This window comes from Melanerpes formicivorus, unplaced genomic scaffold (assembly GCF_026170545.1).
Source record: "Melanerpes formicivorus ecotype bairdi unplaced genomic scaffold, bMelFor1.0.p_v2 SCAF_10, whole genome shotgun sequence".
Classification (NCBI taxonomy): Eukaryota; Metazoa; Chordata; class Aves; order Piciformes; family Picidae; genus Melanerpes; species Melanerpes formicivorus.
In genome coordinates this window covers 9,258,467-9,283,155 of record NW_027142362.1, presented here as the reverse complement: position 1 = coordinate 9,283,155, position 24,689 = coordinate 9,258,467, and the positions used below count along the sequence as shown (strand labels likewise).

At 42.2% G+C, this 24,689-nt stretch overlaps 1 protein-coding gene across 2 annotated transcripts in view; it reads right to left on the bottom strand.

The window, feature by feature from the left end:
- The window catches only part of MAP2K5 (mitogen-activated protein kinase kinase 5), a 161,287-nt gene that overhangs the window by 43,868 nt on the left and 92,730 nt on the right, over positions 1–24,689 (bottom strand). For both annotated transcript variants that reach the window (XM_068143548.1, XM_068143547.1), the window contains one exon: positions 14,357–14,386. In XM_068143548.1, the coding sequence (XP_067999649.1) occupies positions 14,357–14,386 (30 nt within the window). The remainder of the gene's footprint in view (positions 1–14,356; positions 14,387–24,689) is intronic.

Genomic DNA, 24,689 nt, shown 5'->3' with positions numbered 1-24,689 from the left:
TTCTCCCAACACCCAGCCAGAGGCAGGATCCTCTAACTAATACTTCACAGGTAGTAAAATGCAATGTAGAGGAGGTGGAAAACTAGCACCAAGAAAATCGCTGGTATCAGGCAGGTGAAGCCTTTCATTATTGTATTAGTGCATAAATACATAGAAAAAATTCCTGGATTTGATGATCTCAGAGCTCTTTTCCAAGCAAAACAATTCTATGATAAGCAGAAGGTGTCCCTGCCCATGGCAGCGGGTTGTAACTAGATGATCTTTAAGACCACTTCCAACCAAAACCATTCTGTGATAAAATTTCTGCATATAATCTTATTTTTTCTTCCAAGGAAGAAAAGAAAACAATAAAATAGAACCAGCCCATTATATTTTTGCAAAGGTCAATCTTAATCTATTATGATTTTAACACAATACATTTGCTGGGTTGGCGCTAATAAACAAAATACTCCGGGGGTACAAAAAGCCTTTTTATGTCATTCCTCACTTTCAGATGCTAAATGACAAAACAGACTCAGCTTATTCAATAGGGATTATTCTGAGCTCCTTTATGTGAGTGCTTATGAACAAGTGGTTCGGTTTTATATCCAAAGAGAGCGCCATTCCCATTTCCATACTGGGAAGACAGGTCTTGTCACAAAAACGAACAAGAGGTGGGATCACACGGAATAGCCTCCACATAGACCTGATTATACCCAATTAAAAGAGCTTTTAAATATTATTTCTAATAAAAGTGTTTGAAGCTCCTAATGAGAGAAAAAAAATAATCAAGCAAGACAAAGCCAAGGCTTCCAGAATTCTCCCCGTGCCACTGCAACTCTCTGGCCCAGCTCCTGCGTGTCCTCACTTACACACACACACACACACACACACACGTTGTTACTGGGCTTTATTACACAATTTCGATGGCAACATATTATTTTGAGATCATCTTCATAAATTTTGCATTAAGGTAGCTGTGCCAGTACCTGGAATTGATTCAAAACGCTTAAGACACTCAATTACTTTTTAACGCCGTTACCCGATGTAATGACATAGCTGCTATTTCCCTTCCGTTTGATGATGCAACATCATTGTAATTGATTCATTTTCTCAATTAAATAAAGCTCCTCTGCTTGCCTCTGTGTGAATGCCACAGAGACTCCCCAGTTAGATGTATTACCTATTTTCCCAGCCTCAGATATATGGCTGGGAAGGCTGCGCTCTGCTCCTCTGTTAACTCCGCCACAAAATGCAACCTTACAGTCGGTATTTTTCAACTTCTGAGCAGCGATGAACTTTGCTGTCTTGATATTAGGCAGATTTTTCACTGCTAAAAGCCTGTTGTTTACCTTTTCCTGAGACCACATTATTAGGTAGCCCCCTGCAACTATAAACCAGCCCTAAAGTGACGATGACTTTACAGTCGGTGCTTCTCCTGCGCACAGTTCATGGGAAAGAGAAGCCTCCAGTTTTATAGCACATTAAGAAGAGTTTTTAAAGCACTCAACACAAAATGGTTTATTTTCCCTTTCACCCACACTCCTCTTCTCCCTCCCCTAACTGCTGGGAAATGAGAGGTTTCAGAGGCAGGTTTATCTCAAGGGATCTCAAAGCTTCAGCACGTGGTGTGTAGCTATCCCCTGTGATGCTCACAGAACTCAGGGCTCAGGGACTGTCACCAGCTTGGTTTTATACTTATCAGGAGTAATTTCAAATAGTGAAATGGTGGCAGTGACATGACTGAAAATCCTGCTTGAAAGGAGCACAAAAAAAAGAGATGCAGGTGCATTTTAAGTGTATGGGGGAATGCTCTGAGGCACTCATTAGAACATCATTCTCTCAAAGTCACTTCAAGCCTTTCACTGCCAGCAGGGTCCCTCAGCCATGCCAGAAGGATGTGTGTGAGCCCCTGACCTGCTCATGACTTCTCAGAAGGTTTTGTAAGCTTTTCATATGCAGCTGAAACCAAGAAGGCCACCAGCATCCTGGCTTGGATAAGAACAAATGCATCCAGCAGGAGCAGGGCAGGGACTGTCCCTCTCTACTTAGCACTGGTGCAGATGCACCTCAAATCCTGGTTTTAGTTTTGGGCTCATCACTCCAAGAAGGACATTGAGGAGCTGGAGCAGGTCCAGAGAAGAGCAACAAAGCTGGTGAAGGGTCTAGAGAATGGGTCTGGTGAGGGGCAGCTGAGGGACCTGGGGTTGCTCTGCCTGGAGAAAAGGAGGCTAAGGGGAGACCTTCTGACTCTCTACAATTCCCTGAAAGAAGGTTGGAGCCAGGTGGGGGATTGGTCTCTTCTCCAAAGGAACAAGTGATAGGATGAAAAGAAATGGCCTCATGCTGCCCTAGGGGAGGTTTAGATTGGACATAAGGAAAAGTTTCTTCCCCCAAATGGTTGCCAAGGCATGAAACAGGCTGCCCAAGGCAGTGGTGGGAGTCCCCATCCCTGGAGGGGTTTCAAAGCCATAGAGATGTGGTGCCGAGGGACACGGTTTGGTGGTGACCTGGCAGTGCTGGGTTAATGGTTGGACACAAAAATCTTAAAGGCCTTTTCCAACCAAAACCATTCTGTGGTTCTATGAAATCATGTGAATTTGTAAAATTCAATCAGCTCTATGGGTATTTTTGAACCTGCATTTGCTGTGGTTTTGCTTACTGCATCTGAGTTTCTAATCTGAAGAAGCAGGGCAGATGATAAATCTCTCACATTGTTTCTCAGGTCATGAAATATTGGTGGTATCTGGATGAACTCCTGCATAAAGCACATTCTCTAAATGCCTTTTTCCCCCCTCTCTTTCTTTTCTTTCTTTTTCTGTCTTTTTTAGGTTGGTTAAAAATGCTGAAGTTTGCCTCCTGCTTCACCTACTATTTAATGAATGCATCTGATTATGAAAAGCAACTTTTGACAGACAGTCAGGTTACATTTCTGTCTCCATGGAGATACTTTGGACAGGAGATGCCCAAGAAGACCTCTACCATCCCTTTCGTATTATATTCACCAGCACAATCAAGGAAACTCAAATGAATCCACCCCGGGTAACTTGGAGGAGTCACCATCTCTAGCTTTAATTTTCACTTTTACTCTCTGGAATTAGGACTTGCCCTGGAGCTCTTGTTTGAGAGATTTGCAGGTGACCCAGGGTTAGATCTTCTCATATCAGTTAACATATTTTCTCTTTACATATATACTGCTTTTCAAGCCAGGGAGATATATATATATTTAAATAGAAAAATACCTATACCAACAAATCATACAGTTAGGATTTTTTAGGGAGGCTTTGCAGTAGAAGGTTTATATTCTCCTAATAAAAAAAAACAAACCCAAAACATGGGGATTTAAAATGTAGATATATCTTATTTTTAATCTTTACCAATGAAGTTAAGTTTCATTGAACAGCAGGACCTACAAACACTGTCTCCTATTGACAAATGACCAGCACAGACTGCTTTGTGCCCTGCTCTGATATAAATGGAACAGGAGCACGTAAACACACTGCTTCATAGCATCATACAATGGTTTGGGTGGAATGACTTCAAGATCATCAGGTTCCAACCCCCCTGCCATGGGCAGAGACACCTTCCACTAGCCCAGGTTGCTCAAGGCCTCATCTAGCCTGGCCCTCTAGGGGCATCCACAGCCTCCCTGGGCAACCGGTCCCAGTGTCTCACCACCCTCGCTGAAAAGAGTTTCTTTCCATGTGGTCTTCACCACCATGGGTTTTACTCTGGAATAAAAGCATGATTTCCAGACACATGATGTAAATTCTTGCCAAATTAAATTATTTCTACTTCTGAAAGAATCCAGAGCACAAAACCAGTACAACTGAACCCTTCTAATTCCTTCCTGACATTCTGAATGTTCTCCTCAACCCAATCTGTGAAGTTTGCACTGTCACAAAACAACAAAACAAACAACAACAAAACCAAAACCCAAAAAAGAAATAAAAATAATTAAAATAAAAGACCATTCACATCAACCTTAATATTAAATATATTCTTACAATTATATTACGTTGGTTTTCCCAGAGGCCTACAAACAAATTTATCTAAGAGATTATTTCATCCACCATTGAACTGCAGCCACTTCTCACAGAAAGCTGTTTTACCAGAGTTTAGTAACACAATTCAACAAAGTGGGCATGAAAAACCACATGCTGCTGAGAAGGGACTGTGAGAAGCCAACCACCACCACTGCACTGGAGTGGGGCCAGAATGCTCAGGAGAACACGCTCCTCAGACAGCAGGACATGGGACAAGAAAGTCTTAGGCAAGAGAGAAATTCAGCAAACTGCTGTTCAAGATCTTGTTTCAAGCATCACAGAGTGCAGTAAGTAGAACAAAGGATGGTCAAGCAGACAACAAAAGAACAGGGTTTAGTTCTAACCAATTCTTGCTTTATGCCACCCATATTTATCAGGTTCAGTGAAATGGCCACCATGGTAATTTAAGAACACCAGGAGAACCTAGAAGACATTATGGAATAGGGAAAGTGATCACAATTGAACAGCAATAATCAAAGAATCATAGAATGCATCAGGTTGGAAGGGACCTTGTTGGAAGGTCATCTTGTCCAACTCCCCTGCTGTGAGCAGGGACATCAACCACATCTGGTGCCTTAGGTCCCCATCAGGTCTGACCTTGAAAGGTACAATGCTACCAAAAATAAGCCCCATAAGGACCAACACTGCAGTGGGATGCCTAAGGGAGGGGGACAGTCTGAAGACACACAAAGTTATCCTTTCTCCATGCAGCACCAGAGTGATACATATAAGCCTGGGCACCTCAAGGAGCTGGGGGCCAGCTGGAGAATGTTTGAAGGGAAACCACAAAATCAGCCAGAAATCCAGAAAGGAAAGACTTCAAATGGGGTCTTCAGACTAAAGACAAAGCAAGGATGACATAACCATCAACCCTCAGGTATCTCTTCTCCACGTTCAACACACACATAGCTACTACTGCACCCTGATAAAGCAGAGGAATAAATTATCTAAGGCAGTAAGAGAGCCTCTAACAGGCAGTAAGAGAGCCTCTAACACCAAAAGCATTGAAGGGAAGCAGATTAATATCCACCAGGACTGTTCCTCCTCATAACCCCACCACTGCAAGTTCCTCCTACCTTGAAAAGAAAAAGGTACAATGTCAATTGCTGAAGCCTGTCACTAGAAACCACCTAGGAAAACACTGATCTTTCTCCAAAGAGCTGCAAAATCAATGGTGATTGCTGCAGATGACACAATTCTATGAACATCTGAAAGGGAGTAACTCAAAGCAACAAAAATTCAGGCACATGAGTGGAGTCTTCTAACTAAAATGAGGTCTGGAGTAGACTGGGGCACCACACTCTGCAGTGAGCATCCTCTCCTATGTCATTTGACTGGCCATCACAGCTAGTGCTGCACTCTCTCATGAATTTAACCCATAGTTCCATGGGGCTGGCAGAAGAACAGCTGCCATGGAAGGGAAATGCTTACCTAGACCTCAAAATAATTCGCTCTTATTCTGGCCTTTGGGGCTCCTCACTGCACTGACCAGCCATCACTCAAGATGGTCATGTGTGCTGTGATGGAGACAGTCCTCACACTCAGGCACTACCAGTCCAAGAACTGAAGGAAGAGTAAATGTCAAATCCACTACAACCATCTCCAGAAGTGCCTCACAACCTCACAGATCTGTGAGGAGCAGATTTTCTTGCTCCTCAGAAAGTCTGAGAGCCATGACTCACATCTGAATTCTTGCAGCTGTACCCTGGGTAAGGAACAAGTGAAATGGAGCAGGATCTACTGCACCCTTGTCTCCTCTCATCTCCAGTTCCTGGGTGGCTTGGGAGGAACCATGCCTCCTCCTCCCAGCCAAGAGAGCTTGTTCAGAGTGCAGATGATGATGTAAATTTTCCATCAACTCTAGTATTTGCTGACAGTTCACAAATGGCCACCTAAAGCCAATCACACAAATCAGTCCTCCCACTGCTTGCTGTCTTTGGAGGGAGAGCCCACCTCCCAGGTTGAAGTTTTCAATCAGCCAAGTCATTCAACAACATTCAATGCAGAAACCATAACTGGGAGGGACATTTCTTTCCAAGCACTATAGGAACATCTCCCACCCACAGAAGCATCAATTCATGCAGGACATCCTCATATATCTGCAAAAAAATCTCTGAAGTGATTTCAGTATTTCCTCCTGGATTTTTTTTTTCCCTCCTGGTAAGTAGCTCTCATGGCAACAAACACAATTTTTGGGGTCCTGCTCAACTTCTGCAGACAAAAAGGTCTCAGCACAGTGCTGTGAGGGGAGGACGACATCAGGGTGCAACACAAGGGCTCGTTGCAGTAAGTGAATACAGATTGTGTAGGGAGACAGCATCAAAACTACCTGGAAAACACAAACTTCCAGCCTGATCACAAAATTGCACCGATGGGTGACTATCTAGAGTAGTTTTCATCATCCTGCTGGAGTAAACCGAGCTTTTCAGAGGTTGGAAGCTGACAGCAGTGACAGGTACGAGGTTTGCAAAGGACAAGGGGAGCGGGCATGGAACACACCCTGGAATGCTGGCCACAGAACATCCCCTAACCCTGATCCTTCAGACTGCCTGGAATTATCAGGGCTAGAAAACAAACAGAAACCCCCAATACACCAGTCTTTCCAAACCTAAGCTAATGGTCACATTGAAAAAGACATTTAAGCATATTCTAAGATAAGGATTTACTAGTATCCAGGGTGAAAACCACCACAGCTAGGCACCTGTATTTCCAAGCTTGACTCATTATTCAAACCTCAATTTGACATGTAAAAAAAAACCCCATACCAACCAACCAAACCCCATTTGTTTTTTATACTCTGTATTTCTAATAGCTTTCTAATTTTGGTGGGGTTTTCTTGGCTAACATCTCTCCATTTTCAAAACAGCAAAACTAAAACCTCCCATTTCCCAGCAAGTTCCTGATACATACATTTTAAGTTCTGACTTATTTCTGGCTAAGGAGGGGGGGGAAAAAAAATAAGAGTCAACTAAAATGTGTCTGAAGCCTGTTAGCTCACAGATGATCTACGCAGCGAAACCTCCGTGAACAAATTGAGAAGAGTTTAAAAATAATAGCAGATGACTTAAAATGCTGTCAGTGATTTCTGGCAGCCTGTCTAAAAGCAAAACTCTCTGCCCAAATCTATCATATTTAAGATATTACCCCCTAATTTAATTCAGTCTTTGGGCATTAGCATTTGAACAGTGTTTAATGGCTTTGAAATGGGTGGGTATAATGATCTATCTGGAAGGAAAACATTTCTGTCTTACTAGGAAGGATGCTGTAACAAACCCCTCAATTTATTCTCTCAAAATAAATGAATGTTTAAAGGATGCTTCTGTCAATTGGAAAAACAACAGTAAAATGGCTACTTTACATGCCAAGTTAAACTAAATATTTTTTTTCCTTGACAACCTGCTTACATTTAAATGAAACCAGGCCAAATTTGGTCAATAGTATGGATTACATAGAACAAAAAGAAGCTGAGACCACGATAAGGCAGGGATCAGAAAGCAGCAACTTCCCTGAAAAACCATGCAATTGTTTAGCAAACTACGAGCCAGCAAATAAATTAAGATGCTTGAAACAGCAGAGCCTGCACAAGAGCTTTTGGACCTAGAATTAAATCTTGCTTGCAGAAAATTCACAGGGCTGAATGTGCTGATGAAAAGCTTAAGGAAAAAAAAAAACAACCAACCACCCCCCAAATCCAGCCAAAATAAAATAATAAACAAAACCCAAGCCCAAACAAGCCAGCTTTAGGAGGAGAAATGAAAATAAACCAAAAACCAGAAAGACGACAGAAATTTGTAAGATCTTTTTTTCCTGCTGGCAAAAGGAGACGTGTCCCAAAGCTGGGGTAAGGCTGCATTGTCCCCTGTGCTCCCCAGAGTCATCTGCTCCAGCTGAGGATCTGACCCAGCAGCCGCAGCGCATTCTGCGGCCGATCCTTTTGATATGCTGGGATTTGGGGGAAGTACAAAACCTTCTCCCTCACAGGAGGAGCAAAAAGCACATTGCTTGCTTGATCTCTTTTTTTTTTTTTTTCTTGCCTGCATTATTTTCTTCCAGAGCAAACCAATGGCAAGTCTGTAGTGAGTGCTTTCCTGGGCTATAAAATTTCCTATTATCCACTTATGCTTTCTTTGCAGTGGGATTTAAGAAGGTCTCTTCCTGGAGACGAGTAATATGTCATCATTTTGTTGAACTAACAGGCTTGACAGTCTTGTCTCTCCCAGTTAGAGACACCAGTGCTGTGTGCTTGCCTTGCTGGGAAAATGAAGGTGAAAAAGCTGGGAGAATAATAATAATAATAATAAAAAAAAGGTGAAAAAGCTGGGAGGATGAACAAATGAAAGTGAAAAAGCTGGGAGGATGAACAAATGAAAGTAAAAAAGCTGGGAGGATGAACAAATGAAAGTGAAAAAGCTGGGAGGATGAACAAATGAAAGTGAAAAAGCTGGGAGGATGAACAAATGAAAGTAAAAAAGCTGGGAGGATGAACAAATGAAAGTGAAAAAGCTGGGAGGATGAACAAATGAAAGTGAAAAAGCTGGGAGGATGAACAAATGAAAGTAAAAAAGCTGGGAGGATGAACAAATGAAAGTAAAAAAGCTGGGAGGATGAACAAATGAAGGTAACAAAGCTGAGGGAATGAAAAAAAGAAAGTGAAGAAGCTGGGAGAATAAAAAACATCAAGGTGAAAAAGCTGGGGGAATAAAAGAAATAAAGGTGAAAAATCGGGAAGAATAAAAAAAAATAAAGAAAAAGATGGGAGAATAAAAGAAAAAGAGGGTGAATAAGCTGGGAGAATAAAGAAATGGAAGTGAGAAATCTGGGGGAATAAAAATAACTTAAAGGGTGAAGAGTCTGGGGGAATACAAAAAACCAGCAAGGGGAAAAAGCTGGGAGAATTAAAAAATGAAGGGCAAAAATCAGACTCTCACTAAATTCTTCACTAACTCATCCCCATTATTTATTACCCTGCAAAACCAAACTCTTAACATAAAGAGTCTTCATTTAAGGTCTCTCTTTTGCCAGATTTAGAAATAACTTCCTTGGCTCTGTGGATCCTCTGTTTTAACAAATATCATCTCCTGCATTCATCATTTCTCCTGTCCTTTTTGATCTTTTCTCCTTTCCAAACCCCCTCCTCCCCCCAACTTATCATGTTCTTTATTTGAAACAGATTTTTAACAGATAATCTTGAGCGTTATAACAATATCTTGCTTGCATTTCATTCAAATAATTCTTAAAAACAGCTTAAAAAGCCGTTTGGAATAACATCAAGCTCCCCATCAATCACAGGGAAAAATTCCGCTGGCGGTTGTATAAACATCAGATCAACTCTGATGTCTTCAAGGATTTCAGACTGAACCATAAAAAACTCCATTAACTTCTGACAAAGAATGCAAATTAATCACAACATGGGGTGAAATGAAATTAAAGGGCTCTTTTCTAATCAATGACAAGGCAGGATGAAATATTCCTTCCTCTCCGCGCGCGTTCAGGCTGCCGGGATGTTGGTGCCCAAACGGGAAGGTGTTGAGTAGGAGAGCGAGTGGAGAGCTCCAACCCGGGGTGGGTAGCTGGTTAGTCCTCCCCATCCCTCCAGCGATCTGCTGAGGAGTCGCCTGGATTTCATGGAACACACTAATCATCCGAATCTCAGGTGCATCCCATTTGTTATTCACACTCTCCCGGTGCCGGTGTTAAAAAAGCCTGGCGTAGACAGATGCACCAGGAACCTTAAATGACAGTTTTGGCCTCCGGAAGTGCGATCGCTACAGCAAAATCTAGTACAGCCTCCAGGTGAAATGTCTGGAGCTCCATATGGAGCAGGGAAAATTAACAACAAGATGAAAATCGCTGTAGCAGCGGGGAGGCTGAGTTGGGGAGGGGAAAAAAAAAAAGCCAACACAAAAAAAAAAAAACAAAACAGGGGGGGAAAAAAAAAAGGGGAAAAAAAATTTAAAGATGAGGAAAGAGAAGTAATAAATTAATGGGCTGTGAAAACATTCAAAGCTTTACAATACCAGGGGCTGTATTTGCTCAGTCTGGGGGGGGTAAAAGATGGATGGGGTAGAAGAAGGGACAGGATCTGATTTTGGTGGATTTCTTTGGTCATTTTTTCTTTTTAATTGATTTTTTTATTTGGTCAAAATGTTTTTTGGTTCAATGTTTTGGATCAAATATTTTTCTTGGTATAATTTTTGGGGGGGTGGTGTGGGGTGGTCAATTTTTCTTGCCATTTCATTTGCTTTTTGTTCCATTTTCTTTGGGTTCCAGTTTCTTATTGGTCCTTTTTTTGACTCTGAGTCAATATTTCTTTTTTCAGGTTCAATTATTTTAAGTATTATTATTTTTTTGGGAACTTTTTTTTTGGGGGGGGGCTACTTTTTCTGGGGTCCATTTGGGTTTTGGGTACATTCCCTTTTTGATCCTTTTTATTTTGGATCTGTTTTTGTTTTGGTCCATATTATTTTTGGACCATTTCTTTCCGGTCCAAAAATACCAAAATATCAAAAGTAGCAAAAAAAAATTCTTCCTTTTTTTGTCCTTTTTTTTTTTGTGGTCATTTTTTGTTTGATTCCTTTTTTTTTGTGGTAAATTTTTTTTTGGCTCATTTTTTTTTTCCCCTCAGTCAATTTTCTTCTTTTGGTTGATTTTTTTTTTGGGGGAGGTCAACTTTTATCTTTTTTACTGAAGGAAAATGTTACCAAAATAACCTAATTTTTTTTGGTCACTTTTTTCCCCCCCAACTTCAGGTCATTTTGATGTCATTTCTTAAATGAGGCCAAAGGAAAGAAAATATTCCTTACAATGCAAAAAGTATCTAAATCCAGTCCTGGTGGTTCCTGCCTTCCTAGAGCTGATTAAACCCTCAGCAGCTGAGTACTGCCTATTCCTTTGGAGTATTTCCCTAATGGACGCAAGGTCCTTTTAACATCCTGCTTTGTACAAAGTTTGACTACAAGCTGAGAATATTTAGTGGGCAATTCTTTTCATTCCCCCTCAATTGCATTATCATTAAACAAGTCCTTGTCCTCACAGCCTTTGCAGACAACGCAGTGAATCCAAATCCCCGTGACTAACTGGAACGTCGCGTGGTTTCTTCGGCCGCTGCCCATCTTTGGGGTGCCAACTGCAAATTTAATCAAATATATTGTGTGGTTTGGTTTTCCTTTTTGGCTTTTTTATTTTTCTTGGTGGTTTTGGTTTGGGTTTTTTATTTATGGGTTTTTTTTTTACTGTTCTTTCTGCTCAGATACCTAACATCACAATAATAGAAACTGAACTTTCGAAAGGAATTTGAAGCTTAATTTTCTTTTCTTCAGGTCCTGGGTGGGACTATGGGCTAGCAGCTGGGTTTGGTGAAAGGGGTTTCTTTTCTTCTTTAAATGGTTGTGCAGGAAAGAACATCATTCAAAAGAGTATTTTTTGTGTCTATGTGAGCACGTGCATCATTCCTCTTAGATTTAATAGAACTATGCAAACACATCAGGGGAAGAACAGACCCTGAAGTGCCTACCTCTACAGAATCCTACAGCATCACACCCTGCTGAAGGAGTTTTACACTACAGCAGGTGAGCAATAGCGAGAGGCAATCCCATGCCAGGGAAGCAAACAACAAAACAATCAAATCCACAACAACTCTAGAAATTTATTACCTTTTAGAGTTGCCTGTGCAAAGTTTTTAAACTGGAAAAGGCTGTTCTGATTGTGACTATTTGTTATATCCTTTGGCAGTCAGCTACAGATTACAAGGTTAGCTGCATATCAAGGCACAATAAATTTACAACAGTTCTGCTTATTGGGTATGTTTAGAGTTATAGAACACTTGTTTTGTCTTGATAGGAAACTGACTGCATAATCTGCTGCTGACTGCCAAAGTAAATAAATAGTCATGAGCAGAACAGATCACACCATAAGCAACTTCACTCACAGGAGGAGCTGCTCACACACTGAAGTACTTGCCAGGTAAGACTTCATTATTTAAGATTAAATAATCAGCATGTGAGGAACAAACAAGAGCAAAATGAATACTTACAAAAGATGGGGAAAAGGAGAAGTGATAAGTTTGATCCTTAAAATACTCTACTAGAGGCCAGAAAATAAAACAAATCATCCTTTAGCCATCCTGGCATATTGCAGGAGTCCTGTTGCAGTGATCCTCCCCTATAAATCTGATTCATTTAAACTGAATTTACACACCTCATTTGTCTGTGTCTTAAAAATAACAGAAAAGGGAAAAACTTTAAAAAAAAAAAAGATTTCTTTTTTTTGTTTAGCTACAGCTGAAGACAGAGATTCACCTCAGCTCTCCTCCAACACAACTCCATACTTCCCATTTGCAGAGAAGCAACTTCCAAGTTATTTGGGAAGAAATTCTGCAAACACACATTCGATTAGCTTCATTCAGTGGAATAAGCCCACTGAAGTGAGGAGGATCTCCTCAAGTCAGTGACTGCAGAATCAGGCCCTTATGCAGGGTGAGAAATAGGTATTTAGACATTAAATCCTCCCATCCTACTAATTCTCCCCCTGAGCAGAGCGGTTCTTGTGCCCGGCTCTGCCTCTAAAATACATATTCCTCACATAAAACTCCTTATGAAAAGCACTTGCTTGAAAAGCTTAATAGCTATGTTTTAAAACTTTCACCTCCTCAACTCTTTTACATTAAAAAATATACACAATTTCATGGGCTGCTGCCTTGCCAAATATTCTTTTTCCAAACCCGAGCTGCTTTTTTAATTAGAACAGCAAAAATGGATCTTAAAACTAGCAATCATGTTCTGCTCCCAATTCAGAAAGGAGGTTTTTGTCTAGAATCCTACAGAAAGTCCAATCTCCAACTCCCTTCCCCAAGCTCCAACACTTGGGAGTGTTACCTTAAACTGTACCCAATTTAGCGTCAGAATACAATGAACATCAGGACACTCCACGAGCACAAGTGAGTAGGTCGATGGATGGAGGGCACTCCAATACAGGAGTTGCTTTTTTCCAGTCCTCTCTTCAAAGGAGAGGGGTCTGGTTTAAAATATGGATAAAATATGCATAGTATGTTGTGCTCCAGCTCTCTCAGTCTGTGAATGCTTTCTGTAGGAGATGAGGAAGTGGAAAATCAGGACATTTCTCCATGTGCAAAAACCTTTGCAAGTCCATAAAAGTGTCAAGAGAATTTGCTTAAAACAGCTTATAAAAATGGGAGAGAGAATGAGTCCCAGCCTATTATTCAATAACCATGTTTGTGAGGCATCTGCATAATCTAACCATGCATAAATTAGTATGTGTATTACAACAGTTATTTGCATAATAATAGCAAGTTAATAGATGCTTAAAGAGCACAGACCAACACCACCTTTAAATCAGACATGCCTCCAGGCACTCTGATCTGTACAGACCAAGATGCAGAAAGCAGTGTTCATAAAACATATGAAAACATAAAACCCACATTCAAATAATTCATTTTAGTCCCTGGACACTTCACTTTTCCCCTTCTCCCAGGGAAGAATAATTTGAGCAACTGCAGAATAGTTTGGTGCTGTGAATTCTAACATCCATCTTGCAATGAGAATTTAAAGGAATCATCAAAAACTATTTCTGGAGTGGTTGTTTTGTTCAGAGCTTTATGGGTTTTTTTTTTCAAGCCAAGTAAAATGTTATGTGGTAATGCAGGGCTAAGCCCTGGCTTATGCATTGCCACTGAAGATGGAAATTGTTTTACCACCAGCTTCAACCAAATTGAGTTAGTGGGAAGTCAGAAAATACCAGTACCTAAATAAAATACTAATACTAGGTCCTCTTAAACAGGAGAATTCAGAGTTCCCTTAATTATTCCACTGACATTGAATAATTGGCATTCTGTGATGGTTGGACTTGGTGATCTTAGAGGTCCTTTCCAACCAAAACAATGCTGTGATTCTCTTGACATGTTTTTGATTTGATGAGATTTTAGGCCATTGCACCATAGTTCAGACTTAGAATGAAATATTCAACTATACAAAGGGAGTAATACATCTCCCTGCTTCAAAAGCATTGTTGGGTAGCACACTGGGTTATTTTGTAATCTCCCAACAAAACGATCATTAACATCATCATAATTTTCATTGTCTCCAGGGAAGGGAAATCTAGAGTTTGGAGAAGAGGGGGGAAAAAAAAAGAGAGAGAGAGAGAGGAAAAGAAAAAAAATCAATAGAGATTTCTAAATTACTCCTTCAAGATACCACTTTTCAATTTAACAGGACAGATTTATTTGTATGTGGCTCAAATGTTCACAATTGCTCTCTGCACCTTCATACATAGGAATGAATCTCACAGTGGCAAACAGCAGTAATGAACAATCTTACCTGAGGATATGGAAACCTCCCAAGAGCAAGCTGGGAAAGGAAATAATATTTGTCTAGTTATATAGATTTGCATGGAGGGCACATTTCCTTAAAGAGAGAAAAGTACTCAACTCTTACTATTGTATAAATTGGAAAGTGGCAGCAAAAGTAATTCTGCAAACACACAAAGAGCTGTATTTAGAATGGAGTTGTTCACAGCAATTACCCTTGGTCTATGTTTCTGAGCATCTCCCTTTTCCTCCAGCTCTTTTGTCTGTACCACCCAGTAACAGCTGTTTGATGCCCAAGTTCCTGAGGACTCTCTAAATTAAACCAGTTCAGCCTCAATAGCGAGGCCAACGACACTGACCTTTACTGGTAATTATCTGCAGGTACTGTAGAGCTGCACTGAACTCCCAAAGTCCTTCTCTAACTGGTTCGGAGTAAAATCTGGGTTATGCTGCTGAGGTTTGTTTCCCTATCTCTCTCAAACCAACCCAGGAACCTCTGAGATGTATCAGAGAGATCACAGCACCCACAACAAGACCCTCAGTCTTTTCTTCAGATCTGCCTGCAGCTGCACATGATATCAAATGGATTTGTTGTCCACACTGTTTTATAATCAACTGATGCATTACTAGAGTACCTGCTATTAGACCAAAACCAACACCACTGTTGCCATAAAGCCATAGCTAATAAATATTCCATGATAAATTCTTCAAGTAAATCTATAGGTTTTCCCATTTCATACCCAACCCTTGGCAAGTGATGGGACAAGAGGCAATGGGCACAACCCACAGCACAAAAGGTTTCACAAGAATTTAAAGAGAAATTTCTTTACTTTGAGGCTGCCAGAGCATTGGACCAGGATGCCCAAAGAAGCTGTGGAGCCATCTCTGGAGAGACTCCAAACCCACTGGACACTGAGATCCTGAGCAGGCTGCTGTGGGGTGCCCCTGCTTTAGCAGAGGGGTTGGACTGCATGATCTCCAGGATGTCACTTCCAACCCCCACCATGTTGGGATTCTGTGTGAAACAGTTTCAGCAAAATGCAACTAGTTTAAGTTATTTTATCTACTGTTCAGTAATGGAACAGGGTCTTTTTTTACTTCCCCAAAAGGGCCTTCTGACCTGCTTTCTGGAAAAGCCCACCTCTCTCCATGGTTTACAGAGGAGCTTCTCTACACTGGTTAACCATTGTGAATCCTCCCTTTCCCAGCCTTCAGAAGGAGGTCTACCAACAAGGTTATGGATGCACTACTGTCAGTGATAAACTGTGTGATAAACTAGCTATATCCACACCAGACTGAGCAAAAGCATCAGTGCTGAAGGTCTAAGCCATCATGTCATGTCCTGCAAAGGCTAAACCACATGTCAATGCCGGGTGAAAGCTGCCTCACACAGCACCAGTATCATCACTGATACTTGAGCTCCTCAGTGCCATGGTTACTTGACCTGGCCAGATTGCCAGCTGAGGCAGCTGTGCTAACCTATGATGAAATTTCAGCCTGGCTGGCAGCACAAAGTACCCTAAGTCTGAACAAGAAGGCACAGAACTGTAGCAAGGGTGGAGAACTGCTGAGGCAAACACCAGCAGACCTACTCAGGCCACATCAGTTGAGGAGAAAGGTGATGAGAAGGTGGTAAAAAGGTGGTGACAGTATGGGTGGAAGTAACCAGAAAACAGCAATGATGGTGCCCTTTCTGCAGTTCCAGCTGCTGCCCAAACTTGGTACCACAGGAACCATTTAGCTGTGAGCCTTAGCAATGGGAGTGAACTTCTCCCAGATCCTCAGAGGGAAGACATTGCAAAAGGAGAGTAGATCTTGAAGCATTTGTATCAGAAAGGCGTGCAAGAGAAACCCAGAGAAATGAACCCATTTTTTAGGTGATGACTTCCAAAAGAAGCTCAGAAAGTTGTGAGCAGATCCACTTGGTGACCATTGTGTTTGCTTGGTTGGTCAGATGAACGCCTACAGAATGTACAATAAGGCTTACAAGAGATAGTGGAACAGGTCTCTTGAAGGTGACTGGAACAGGTCAGATGAAGGTGACAAGCCAAGTAAGACACCCCCAGGTTCTCCAAAGTGATATAGTGTAAGCTCACCCCCTCCCTCTGGGTTTCTTCTGCACGTTGTCTTCCAAGTTTGCCTTCAAGACTCATCTCTTTGGGGTCAAATCTGCCTTTTGGTTTTGTTTCTGTCGCAGTGCTGAGTGCAGTGCTTCTCTCTGCAGCAGATTCATCCTTGTAACAAGCCAACCTGAGCTAAGTAGGTTTGATGGTCATCCTTTCCACCCCTTGTCTCTGGTTCATAGCCTCTCCCAGCTCATTCCAGTCACTCTCTGACAGCAGGCTTTGAAATACACAGATAAAAAGTTAAGCAAAGACCCTACATTTTCTGTCATGCTCTGTCATAAGGACCAAGAGCTACTAGAACATGCCCTTTTTAATCTTCTCTTCCTTTGGGAGGACCATCCTTAACTTCCAAGAAGCTACTTGAGATCCTAAGAAGTGTTGCTGCTATGATAGACTAAAAATGCCCAGACACAAACCTATAAATGTTCAACACTTCTCCATGAACAGAAGAAATACTGATAGCTCCAATGACTGTTGGACTTCAGAACAGTCATTACAACAGCTACTGATCTGTAGGAATGAAGCAGTTATCCCACTGTAGAACAAGATAATGATGATGGCTGTTTGCATAGGGCATCATTTTGCAGATCTTATTTAAGGAGAAAACCTGCCCAAGCCGTCAAGGCAGTCCTTGATGACAACTTCAAACTAAGCACTTCCATTCTCAGTAATGATTCCTCTCCATGACTGACAAATACCTCAGCAGGGGGGTCATGGGCAGCAGGGTAACTGGGGAAAGAGCAGTTTTCTGCTAAATCTAAGGAGGGGTCTAAAAACAAGCTTCAAAGAATCCAAAATACACCAATCTCGAATCTCTGTGATTCTCTAATCACAGAATGGTGGGGGTTGGAAGGGACCTCTGGAGATCACCTAGTCCCACCCACCTGCTAAAGCCAGGTATGTCTAGATGAGGCTGCATGGGAATGTGTTCTGTTGGGTTTTGAAAGTCTCCAGAGAAGGACACTCCACAACCTCTCTGGGCAGCCGGTTCCAGGACTCCACCAAGGAAGTTTCTCCTTAAGTCCAAGTGAAATTTCCTGGGTTCCAGTTTGTGCCTGTTGCCCCTTGTCCTTTCACTGGGCAGAGTCTGGAAAGAGTCTGGCCCCATCCTCTTGCCCCCCACCCACCCTTCAGCTCTTGCTGAGCATCGAGCAGATGCCCTCTCAGGCTGCTCTTCCCCAGGGCTCTCAGCTTTTCCTCCTCACAGAGATGCTCTAGGCCCCTCAGTGTCTTTTTAGCCTCCCTTGGACTATCTCTGTTTGTTCCCTCTCTCGAGCTGGACAGCCCAGCACTGAACCCAATACTCCAAAGACCAAGTTTTTCTGGGGGCTGTTCAAGCCCCACATTTCTCATTGAGGCTGCTCCTTGACTGACAGCTGCGAAGCAACACAGCCCTGGCTAGACAATGTGCCAGTTCGGCATCCCCCTGAACCATCACTCGATTCATCCAGCCAGAGCTGTTTCCTCCCTGCAAGATTGTCAAGGTATTATAAATTAAGAAACTTAGCAAAGAGTATGTAATCTTCCCTGAAATAGCCTGCAGATATGTCACTGTACTAAATGTGTTTCAGATTTAATGAAGCTTTAATGTCCTTTTTAATTTTGCCTGTTTCTATATCACCAGGGGTCGAGCAAGGCAATCAGCACTCAAGAGGGTGGTTTGGTTTAAAACTAGGAAAAACTCATTTGCTTATGAGTTGCACTGTATTTTCTTAATTAAATTTACTAAGTAAAATGGTTTAAGTTCAGCCAACCAATGACCTCTGTATGTAGATTTGGATTTATAAATAGCGTCACACTTTAAAGAAAACAAAAAACCTCCAACCCCAAAAAACAAACAGATTAAAGCTTCACTAAAGGGATTCTCATACTCTTTATCATCTGGCTCAAGGAAGTCACAGAAACATTTGTAGCATGAGCCCAATGCAGGATGCAAGAAGAATGTAAACCACCAAGTATACCACAAAAAACTTTTCTCCTTTGCGTTTACACAATAAAACTCGAAAACTAAATAGCAGACTCCTGAAGCACTGTAACAAACCCACAACATTGCCATTCATGCTACCATAGAGTCCTAGAATGGCCTAGACTGGAAAGGACCTTAGAGATCATCTACCCCAATCTCCCTGCCACAGTCAGGGATGCCTCTCAACTAGGCTTGGCTCATCCAACCTGTCCTTGAACACTTCCAGGGAGGAGGCGATCACAATATCCCTAGGTAGCCTGTTCCAGAGTCTCAACACCCTCATACTGAAGAACTTCTTCCTAAGAAGTCTAAACTAACACTCCCTCAGCTTAAAACCATGCCCCCTTGTCCCACTGCTCCACACCCCTATGAAAAGACCCTCTTCAGCCTTCCTGTAGGATCCTTGCAGGTATTGGAAGGTGCACTGCTTGGGTCTGGGAACTGAGTAGTAGATTCTGTAGCTCTGAGCATTAAGGAGGGAAAGGGAATGTTTAATCATCAGGGAGCTTATTTCCCTATGGATACCCCATCACTTTAAAAAGCCCTAGTGAGCTGCCGTGCTCTGTTTGTCCAGTTCAGCCATGTGCCTACCCAATGTGGCCCCACTCTACCCTAGTAAGGCCACAGCTGGAGTACGGGGCCCAGTTCTGGAGTCCCCAGTCTGAGAGACACAAGGAACTACTGGAGAGAATTCAGTGGAGGCTACGAAGATGCTGGGGGGCCTGGAGCGTCTCTATGAGAGCCCTGGGGCTGTTGAGTGTGGAGAAGAGCAGCCTGAGAGGGGCTCTGCTCAGTGCTCAGCAAGAGCTGAAGGCTGGGTGGGAGCAAGAGGATGGGGCCAGACTCTTTCCAGACTCTGCCCAGTGAAAGGACAAGGAACAACAAGCACAAACTGGAAGCCAGGAGGTTCATTCCATCTGAACAGGAGGAGAAATTTCTTTGCTGCAGGAGCAGGCTGCCTAGAGAGACTGTGGAGTCTCCTCTGGAGAGATTCCAAACCCCCCTGGCCATTGTGATCCTGGTCAGGCTGATGTAGGTGCCCCTGCTTTAGCAGCAGGGTCAGACTGGATGATCTCCAGAGGTCCCCCTTGCAGTCCCTATCATTCTGTGTAATGCTAGCATGGAAATAGGAAAATCAAATCAGATCAGCAAGAGATGTCAGAATAACACTTTCCTACATACTTTCACTTGTCTGTGTGTGATTTTGATGAGACTCTGGCCCATGTTGCCCAGAGAGGTGGGAGATACCCCATCCCTGGACCCATTCTGGAACAGATTGTTTGGGGTTCTACAAAACCTGCTCTAGTTTCAGATGTCCCTGCTGACTGCAAGGGTGTTGGACTAGATGACCTTGAAAGGTCCCTTCCCACCCAAACTATTCTATGATTCCATGATTTTATATGTAAAAAGAGGTAAGGGAAACAAAACGGAGTATGAAGCCCTCGGTTTTGGTGGCAGCTTAAATCCTTATGGTCAGAGTAGTGAAACACTGGAACAGGTTGCCCAGAGATGTGGTGGAGGCCCCATCCCTGGAGATATTCAAGGTCAAACTTGATGGGGCCCTGAGCAACATGATCGAGCTGGAGATGTCCCTGCTGACTGCAGGGGGGGTGGACAAGATGACCTTTGAGGGTTTCTTCCCACCCAAACCATTCCATGATTCTATGATTTTATACTTCAAAGTGGTATCTTTTAGGTATCTATTTTATCTATCTTTGTATATACACACACACACACACATATATATAGAAAGATATCTTTATGACTTTGGACTCGATGATCATTAAGGTCCTTTCCAACCTAAGTTATATTGTGATACTGTGATATCTATCTATATAGATATAAATATCTATAAAGATATAGATATCTACATGTAGATATAGATATTTATAGATATAGATAGATATATAGATGTCTACATGTAGATATAGATATTGGGATGGATATATCTATCTAGATATCTACAGATATCTATATATCTACAGATATCTATCTATAGATATATCTATCTAGATATATTTTAGGTATTTCTATATATATAAATAGATAAAAGGTACCTTTTAGACATTTTTATGTCTAAACATAGACATTTCTAGACATTTTTATGTCTAAAATGGGTACAAAAAAAGAACGAGACCAGAAGTTTAGATGACAACTCTAACCTCTCTGGTGATATATTAAGGTAAGTGAGCAGAAAGTAAAAATGACTTGTAGAAATAATAAAATCAACACCTTTGGAACCAAAAAAAAATGGAAATCCAGAAATCCTCACTGACAAATCACTTCCTCCACATGGCTCTTTCCTTGCCTGCTTGTATATTGTTAATAAGAATTACAACGGCAGCTTGGGCTGTACCCTGTTCAGAAAGGGAGGGAGGAAGGGAAGGAAGTTCCAAACCGTATTTTTAGGACACTTCAGGCAATGAAGTCTCCCACTTAGATTATTTTCTGTGTTGTGCAAGGGTTTGTTTGTGGGTTTTTTTTCAATTTACAGTTCTGCTGAAAAGCATGGGATGTTTTTATCCTTGATTCCGGCACATTCCATGTTTCTCGGCATAACTGCAAATTGAAACTAAGCGCTCCGAATATCGCTGCTGCTCCAGCTGAAGGAGGAACTTTTATAGTCTGTAACGTGCTAAAATTTGTTCTTAATTACCTCGTGCACATTTTGCACAATTAAATTTCCATCCAAGGATTTTTGCATTTAGATTGTGCACTGCAGTTAAAACCTCTCGTTTTATGGCGAGGCAGCCGCCACTTCGGGAACATTCAGACGGAGGAAACTTTAAAAATCAGACTTAACTACTGGATAACATAAAATTCCCTAGGTGGAATTTCATTCCAAGACCAATTTATCCATTCCTAGATAGATGGCTTCCAAATCACCTGAAACTCTGCAGGGTATGGACCTTAATAAATATTGAATACCTCAAAAACTACTCTAAGATTTCTCTTCCTTTCTAACATCAATTTCTCTGTCCTCTTATTGCATGGTTTGAAGAAGGGGGGAAAAAAAAAACCCACCCAAGAATCCAAAAGGATATAACAGCAATTTACCAGCATTAAAGTGCTTCTGAGGTTAAACTGACAACAAAGAAGAACAGAAACACAAAGCATCTTGAAGTAGGGTTTCAATTAAATGTGCAGGATTTAGTAATGCAGGACGAGAAGGGGGGGGGGGGGGGGAGAAAGGAAAAAAAAAAGAAAAGAGTTACAAATTAATTTAATCTTCTGCCTATAGTTTGCAGCTGCACTCCAAAGTGTCTGGGGCTTAAGAACAAAGCCTTGAAAGGCCTGGGAGTGAGGGAAGCTTCAATTTTTAATGTATAAGGCCATTAGCTGATAACTTGTGGAATCTGCGACCCCTGTGGAGGGGCATAAGCGCGGGTAACAGAGACTGATGAAGTGACAGATTTGTTCATGTCTAGGACTATGAGGAAGAAGGTTATTACTAATAACCATCAGGCCCAACAGAAATATGCCCTAATAACCTTTGGGACATTCCTTGGCTTGAGCAGATGAGTTGAAGCTCTCTCTCCATAAAATATATTAAAAATCAAAGCCTAATTCACCTTAATTAAAGATAATTAGTTTCACTTTGACTTCTTTTAAATATGAACTATAGGAAATGCACTGCAAACTAAAGAGCTCAGACAATCATGATTAAATTGCACATTTCTTCCCCTCCACAAACCCCTTCTATTACCAGGCTTTTACGGCTGCGTCTTCAAAGGTGTTGCTGAGAAGAGCAAAGCCTTTTCTAAAGGCAAAAAGGTGGGACCTGGGCCTTTCAGGACCAATCTACAGAAATTGGTGGCTGCAAAATTCACACAAATGGTCCATAAAGATTAATGAGGCCACTTGTTGGAGCAGAGAGGGTTCATGCTTTTTTTGTGTGTGTGCGTGCGCTGGGTTTGTATTCAATAGCTACAGGAAAAAGAAAAGTCAATCTGGTTGCTCTGATGGAAAGCAGCTCCGTGGGGAAGGACCTGGGGGTGCTGGCAGAAAAGTCCAGTATGAGCCATCAGTGTGCTCTTGTGGCCAAGAAGGCCAGTGCTCTTCTGAGATACATGAAGAAGTGTGTGGCCTGCAACTTGAAGGAAGTTCTCCTCTTCCCCTCTACTCTTCCTTAATCAGGCCATATCTGGAGTACTGGGTCCAGTTCTGCGCTGTCCAGCTCAAGAGAGGCAGGGAGCTACTGGAGAGAGTCCAGAGGAGGCTACAAAGGTGCTGAGGGGCCTGGGACATCTCTGTGAGGGTAGGAAAGCCTGAGAGCCTTGGGGCTGTTTAGCCTCAAGAAGAACAGCCTGAGAGTGGATCTGCTCAACGCTCAGTAAGAGACAAAGGGCCCATAAGGGGCAAGAGGATTGGGCCATACTCGTCTCAATGGCGCCCCGGGACAGGACAAGAGACAATGGGCACAAAGTGGAACCCAGGTGGCTCTACCTGAACAGGAGGAGAAATTTCTTTGGTGTGAGGCTCTCCAGAGAGGTTGTGGAGTCTCCTTCTCTGGGGAGATTCCAAACCCACCTGGCCATTGTGATCCTGGGCAAGCTGCTGTGGATGGACTGGATGATCTCCAGGGGTTCCTTCCAACCTCCACCACACTGGGTTTCTGCGAAAAGCAGCTCAACTGCAGCTGTTCTCCATCTCCACAGGTATGACAGTTCATACACCATTAGAAACCAATTAAATAATAGGGCAAGGTGGAGGTGACTGAGAAATATTTCTAAATGTTGCTCTTTCAGAAGTAAAACCAGCTATGCTACCCAGTATAAAAACACCAGAATGTTAATTTACATTACATAATCCTATATATAATATATATAATAGATATATATCCTATATATGCACACCACAGGGGATGGTATCCCTTCATTGTCCACTTATCCATCCACTCAGGTAGAGAATTGTCTTATTTATTTGGCCACCTCAGCGCCTGCCCGGGGTGGCCTAAGAGCAATTGCTGGGAAACATGATACATTGAGGTCTCACCCTGTGCAAACTGTACCTAAACTTCCACTTTATTGCAGCTTAGTTCACAATCTTCACCTAATATAGGGTTACATCCCAGTGCAGCAAGCGGATAAATCATCCTGGAATATTACTCTGGCTAAGTTTAGCTGGGAGTGGAGCATATGTGCTTCCGAGTCACTGAAGCAAAGGCCCATAAAATACACTAATTACTGGAAGTTATGGTCACTGAGTGATTGATAGCGCTCTGCGAGGCAACTTCCCCGGTCTCCAGCTCTTCTGACGGGCCTCCCCCCACCGACACAGCAATTATTAATTCATGACCCAACCCTCAGGCACTGGTACCTTTCCTTCTAATTCTGCCACCACAAAGATGGGGATGGAGCTGGACATTGTCTGTCTTCATCCTGGTGGCTGCTGAAGATGGTAGATGAGGAGAAGGGAGCTAACGGTTTGGAGAAATCACTCAAAATAGCTCAAGGGGGGAAAAAATATAATGAAAATCGAGGCCAGCTTTTTCCTAAGAACAAGTTTCTGAAAGGCATCATTCTGTATAGATTGACTAAAACTACATAAATGTAAGAACAATTCAAGTTATTGATTAAAATTCTGCAGGATGACCTCAAGCTGTCTGCTACGAGCCCTTCCCAGTGGCTCTACCAGCACCAGCAGCATCACCATGGCAAGGCCTTTCCCAGTCTCTCCAGTTTAAACCAGTAATCATAAAATAATTCTCTCATTCCAAGCACACAGAAAGCAAGAACAAGTCCAGTACAAACTGTCCCTTGAGGGGAGACACCTCAGTTCAGCCAAATAGTTTGTTATGCCATCAAGAGTCCTGCTCTGCATGGAGATCAAATGCAAATTCTTATTTCCTTTTTAAGCTTGACCTTTGCCATCATCTAAGGGCCTATTTTAATTAATATTCCTCCTGCCTGTGCTCAGAGGAGCTTTTGACACTGTAGGTCAGAGATGGCCCACATCTCCTTCCAGCAGTCACACTGACACTCACAGTTTACCCATCATCATCATGACCCTTTCGACCAAGCCCTCATCCAGTCTCCAGTACACTACAGAAATCATGCTGTACCACCAAGCATTGCATCTCAGAACTGCCCCTCCCACGTCTATCTGCTGATGTTTAGGTAAGGGTGTAAAAGTGATGCAAGACCAACCATAATGGTGGCATAAATGAAATCCTGCAGAAGAAGAAATTGTGGTTTGCAGAACTTCCTGCAGATCAGCTCATGACCTTCATCTTGAACCATTACCACTTC